The sequence below is a fragment of the Siniperca chuatsi genome, linkage group LG10 (genome assembly GCF_020085105.1).
Source record: "Siniperca chuatsi isolate FFG_IHB_CAS linkage group LG10, ASM2008510v1, whole genome shotgun sequence".
Classification (NCBI taxonomy): Eukaryota; Metazoa; Chordata; class Actinopteri; order Centrarchiformes; family Sinipercidae; genus Siniperca; species Siniperca chuatsi.
The window spans coordinates 2179001-2185000 of record NC_058051.1 but is presented as its reverse complement, the minus strand read 5'-3'; the positions used below and the strand labels follow the sequence as shown (position 1 = coordinate 2185000).

At 41.3% G+C, this 6000-nt stretch overlaps 1 protein-coding gene across 1 annotated transcript in view; it reads left to right on the top strand.

Moving 5' to 3' along the window:
- ap4b1 (adaptor related protein complex 4 subunit beta 1) overlaps window positions 1-6000 on the top strand; it is a 22896-nt gene that overhangs the window by 4306 nt on the left and 12590 nt on the right. Inside the window, exons 3-7 of the mRNA XM_044211116.1 lie at window positions 1-8; window positions 106-236; window positions 2303-2450; window positions 4515-4800; window positions 5813-5911. The exon at window positions 1-8 is cut by the window's left edge and continues 217 nt beyond it. Coding sequence (XP_044067051.1) covers window positions 1-8; window positions 106-236; window positions 2303-2450; window positions 4515-4800; window positions 5813-5911 — 672 coding nt within the window. The remainder of the gene's footprint in view (window positions 9-105; window positions 237-2302; window positions 2451-4514; window positions 4801-5812; window positions 5912-6000) is intronic.

The following is a 6000-nucleotide window of genomic DNA, read 5'->3' as shown; positions in this document are numbered from 1 at the left end:
AACCTCAGGTGAGATGCTGCACACAGCGACCTCGGTACAAGCCGTCACATCAGCCTGCGACTGCTGGAATAATTCGTTTTTCGACTGTGTGTCTGTGCGCCCCAGGTTACCCAGTCTGGTGGAGTATGTGGAGCAGCCTCTGACAGCAGGACTGAGGGACAGAGCAGCTTGTGTACGACGAGTGGCCGTACTCGGCTGGGCCAAACTATACAATCTCCAGCCCAACTCTGAGATAGGTATGGTGGATGGATGGCTTTCTGTTTCTGCTTTTCTTTCCCATTGTCTTTTCTGCTTGTACGGTGCATGGGAAAGGGAGGCAGTCTTGAAGTATCAGAGCTCCAGCTGGATTTGTTGTACTGAGAGAAACTTTGTTATGAAACAGACACATTTAAGCCTGCGGCCTTTATCAGGGTCATCAGACAACGCTCACAGAAATAATTGTTTTATAGACGGCTTTTAGTGCGGCGTCATCGTGAGATGCACGCAGGAGTTAGAGAACAAACCAGAATGACAGAGAGCTTATGAGGAGATCAACATGAGGAGTTGATTTTCTGCCTTAAACTGCACAGACTGTAAAAGTAATGGGCGGAAAATGTTCAATATCCCAAGAAGGAAACTTCCCTGTTAGCTCCGAGTGCAGAGTCAGGTATTAGCATCTAGTGATCTGGATTTTAATAAGGTGGTGGGTATCTTTGAACACAAACTGGTGGGGAAGAAAGATTTAAACTTTTTTAAAAGTTAATAAAATGATTTGAGCTGCAGAAATCTGGGCTTACACTGAACTCTGTGACCCGAAACCTCAGATACGATGACTCCTAGTGGCATTTAGATGCTTTCTACAGGACACAGCAGCTGCGTTTAGACTAGACTACAGTTTAAAGCTCAGCTGCAGAGGGCACAGTAATGGGGTTTGAAGAGACAGCAGTTTCAAACCCATCTTAAACCTTAAACCACAGCTAAGCTAGTGGCAGAGCAACAGCCCAGGCATTACAGTACAATATATAATATATACAGTAATATATATATGTGTTTAAGTAACATCTTTTTTTTATCACTAGTCCATCTGATGCAATGGGAACAAGAATGAACCCACATGAAGAAAAAGAGAGCAACATTATTTTCTTTTTTTAACACTGTTTTTATTGTTTTTAACAAGACGAACACAGAAAACTTTACGTGTGAGACAATACAAAATATAAAATTACAATAGCCAAAATATATGATACAATACAATTATACACAACACAAGAAAGGTATTAAAAGGTAACCATATTTTATAGAATTTACCCTCCTGTCCTTTTAATGACCATTTGATTTTCTGTAATTCTACAGAAAGCTGTTGCCCGCTTCCAGTTAAGCAGAATTCATTTACATGCCAGCAGACTGATGATCGTTATCATGTTGTACTCTGATCACTATATTCGGATCTATAACACCAAAACTGCTGTTAAACAGTTCTATTCAGTACCTTTGATAAGGTTTGAAAAATACTTCTGCACTAATTCGGCAAACTAGGACAGCTCCAGAACACGTGATGCCGGCATGTAACATCTTAAAGGAAAACTCCACCGATTTTACAAATCAAGTGTTGGGGAGTACCACTACATATATGAAAGAGGTTGTATAAAGCCTTTAGTGTGTCCAGAGGGAGCTGTGTAAATGTCCTCAACTGATGTCACTTGAGTCAGTTGAGGCTGAAGATGACAAGTTTGAAAATGAAAAACATCTGTGCAGTTAGAAAGAAGTGAGCTCACCAGACCTCAGTAGCCCACTGCTCTTCTCTGCTGCAGGCTGGAGGCTTCAGGCTACATTAGCTGCTACTGAATGTTGCATAGCAGTTGTACATGTTAGCTGAGACAGTCTTTCATATATATTCCTTGTGGATCTTTGAAAAACTTAACTCCATGGGTGATTATTCTGGAGCTTGAGGATATAGTGCATTATTTTGTTTAACAAAGCTTCACACTTGCAAATATTTTGAAATGTGAAAATACGGCTAATTATATTTCCTTTATAACTGTTCAAAAGATGGAAACACGTGATCTATAAACAGATGCATGAAATGTATAAAGTCCTTTCTCATGCCAGTCATCAAATACTGTTATTAAACAATGGTGCTTCTATAAAAGGGGCCAATAAAGAGCTGACTTGCCAGCCGTTGTGTTTTCTAATCTGAGTCCAGATTCTGATTATTTTCACCCCACCTCTACAAACAGTTCAGTTATTGTTGAAGTGTACATACCTAAATATGTTTTCATGCTCCACATGAGGTCCACAAACCTCTTGTTCCTGATTCTTCCAGATGCTGCAGTGGTGAACGAGCTGTACAGCCTGCTGAGGGACCCAGACCCAGTGGTGATGGTCAACTGCCTCCGAGCTCTGGAGGAGATCCTGAAGGACGAGGGAGGAGTCGCTATCAACAAACCTATCACCCATCACCTCCTCAACAGGTCGGCCCAGAGTTAGAACATCAGAGAACCATGTCACTAAATGAAAACTGTCAAAACAAGGAAACGTATTTATGTGGTTTGGCTGCGTGTTAGAGTTGGACCGCATTTCATTTTTGATAAATGTTTAAAGATGATGTTGTAGGAACACTAGAGGAGTAAAATGACTACTAAATACTGGATTTAAGTGGTCACTCGCTGCAGTACCACATGGCGACATTCACGTGAAGCCATTTTTTGGCTCTTCCTCATTTTGGCACAAACCCAAACTGCATTCAGACAAATTGCAGCAGTTATAATCTTGTACCTTCTGATTGGTTATACTCGCTATCTTTTATCCCCCTGTCTAATCTGCGGAGGAGCAGACATGGGACATTTGTGAGAATGACACTGCTGCTACTGAGTGCCCTGCGTGGTTCACGCAAAGTGTGTTGCATACAAAGTTTTGGGTGAATATGGAATGGTTTTACATTTCCATGATTTCATATTCATTCTGCATGTAATCTGCAGTACTGAGCCTGTCTCTGTGTGTAACCATCAACCATTGCTCCCCAGTGCTTCCTGGTTTCTCACTGTATTACAGGTAGGGAGAGCTTTCTAGATGCTTCACATCGAATCACTCAGAGTTTAAAACTGCAGGCTGTACAGTTCCAGGACATTTCCTTGCTTTCCTTTCCTTTGGGATATTTTGTCTCCAGCATTTCCGGAGGAACTACTTTCTAGCATTTGATTTTAAGTCAGAATTAACATGAAAAACACAATTTGATGATGCCAGTACAAAGTACTGTACTTAAAGGATAAAGCGGAGATATCCTATATTTTTCCTTTTGTCAACAATTACCATGAAATAAACAAAACCAATAGTGTGTTAGTCCGTTTTTCACCACTTTCTGAACTCCCTACCCTGACTGTGGCTCTGAGCCCCAAACCCACTGGTCCATACTGAAGACATCAATCAGGAAAAACGGCTCACAAATGTATAGTTTCATGTTTTAAAAAGAGTCTACAGCCCTGCTAGCAGCTCTGTGAGGCTGTACTTAGGCACAGCTGTGCTTTGAGCTAAATGCTAACATCAGCATGCTAACATGCGCACAATGACAATGCTAACATGCTGATGTTTAGCAGGTATAATGTTTACCGTGCTTACAGTCCTGGTTTAGTGTGTTAGCATGCTAACAATTGCTTTTTAGCATGAAACACAAAGTACAGCTCAGGCTGATAGGACTATCATCACTATTAGACAAATGAATATTTTGACTTGATGATGGCGCTAGATGAAAAGTCAGGTGATCATCAACTTCTGTGGCAATCCATCTAAAAGTTAGCCATTGCGATTCATAGATAAAAAGACTCATTAATTTCTCATAACAGCTGGCTACCATGGATTTAAACAAATGTTTAAAACTATGGTGGCCTATTACTCCTCATACTCCACCTTAACTCCTCAAACAGGAGTTAATAGTGAGGATTAATCCACATGTGGTGCTGTAGTGAGTGTTTGGAGTATTAAGTGTGTGTGGGACTGAGTCAGAATAAACTACAGTGTGTGTGTTCATAGTGATGAAGGAACATGTCACCCAGTGCAACAGTGCGGCTCACTGATGTGTTTTTAATAGTTTCTGGACAACAGTGGAGCTCATCAAGCTGTGATACACACTCTACACTTGTTAGTAGATAAATTCATTGTTGGTTTTGGTCTTTCAATGGGATTTGTTGACAGTCAGAAAAATATAGAATATTACCAGACTCAGCCTTTAATACCAGATGTTGAAGCATAAGTTGCCTCAGCGAGCAATTTGTCAGACAGAAATGTGCAAGAGGAGGCCGAGTGCAACGTCATAGGTTTTCATAACATAATGATTTAATATCCAACCGAACGAGCCGAAGTTTTTGACGTTTAGCACAGGCCATCCTATCAGCGTCTGTTCAAAATCAAAAGTTTGACAGTTTACTATTTATACTTTTAGCTCATATTCCCACTGACAGAGTGAGCAGGCACTGGGGGTCAGCATTTTGCTCATGTTGTGAGGTTGAACCCTCCAAGTCTGTGTGTGTCTGTCCTCCCAGGTTGAAGGAGTCTGATGTTTGGGGTCAGTGTGAGGTGCTGAGGATCCTCCAGCGCTACCGGCCTCAGTCAGAGGACGAGCTCTTTGACATCCTGTCCCTGCTGGATTCCTCCCTGGTCAGCCCCCACCCCCCAGTCATGGCCGCTACCCTCAGCCTCTTCCTCAGCCTCTGCTCCGGCCTGCCTGCTGTCAGTCTGGTGGCCCTGGAGCGAGTACGTGGACCCCTGCTGGCCGCCTGCGGGAGCGTGTCCAGAGAGATACGGTTCACTGCCCTCTGCCACATACAGGTCAGTGTGAATAATTCAAGCTTGGAGGTAGAGGATGTGAAAGTATGTGTGTTACAGTAGGTGAGAGATCTGCCAGAAAGTGTTTTATCTACAACTGATTAACTGGGCCATATCTCCTAAAAGTTGTCATCAGTTAAAAAGACTCACTGCAAGTTATCGCAAACGCTTGATTGCAGTTGTTGCTGCTAAGAGTGGCCCAACCAGTTATTAGGTTCAGGGGGCAATCACTATTTCACACAGGGCCATGTAGGTTTGGATTTTGTTTTCCCTTAATAACATGAACTGAAACATTTAAGTGTGACAAACATGCAAAAAAATAAGAAATCAGGAAGGGGACAAACACTTTTTCACACCACTGTGTGTGTATATATATATATATATATATATACTCATTATTGAAAGGCAACATAAAATAGTTTGAGGCTTCTTTAAAAAATAAAAGTTTGTAGATTCTCTGGAAGACTCTTCCAGCAACTAACTCCATATTAGCCTCGATAGCTCAGATGTCAGTCTGGAGGGCTCAGAGCATTTAAGCCTAACATGTGTTTCTACTATTGATTCCCTCCACTGTATCCTTGTAGCCGGAAACAGTTACTGCATAGTGTATTACTGTGTCACTTATAATTATTTATTAACATTGTTGCTGTATCTCATGACTCTCTTCTAGTCATTTTTTTGTAAACCACAGTGAAAATGTATTTAGAAACATAAAAAAAAAGTGATTTTTATTTGTTGTTGGTGTTGCATGTGGATGCAGTGTGTGTAGGAGGTATATGACAACTCTGAAGAAATGTTGAATAAGACCCAATGCAAATTCTAAACATATGTTGTTTGTCTTACTGGACAACATTGTTTGCACGAGAAAGCCTAATCATAGCATTTGTGTGTGTTGTTGTAAGTATATTGTTTTCTGCTATTTTTAATTTGTTGATTTGTTTCTTTGTCAGTGAAAATCTCTTGTCTGATGGATGTGTGGATACATTTTGAGAAATGAAATTGTGTCTTCTTCTAGTTGCTGCTGCGTTCTCTCCCTGGCCTGATGGGGGCGCACTACAAACGTTTCTTCTGTGGCTATGCTGAGCCAGCCTACATCAAGCAAAGGAAGATGCAGGTGATGCCTGTTTGACTCAGTGTTGCATTTCTTCAGTCAAATAGGCCTTTATAGTGACCTCTTTCATGTTTTCTTCCAGATTGTGTTGT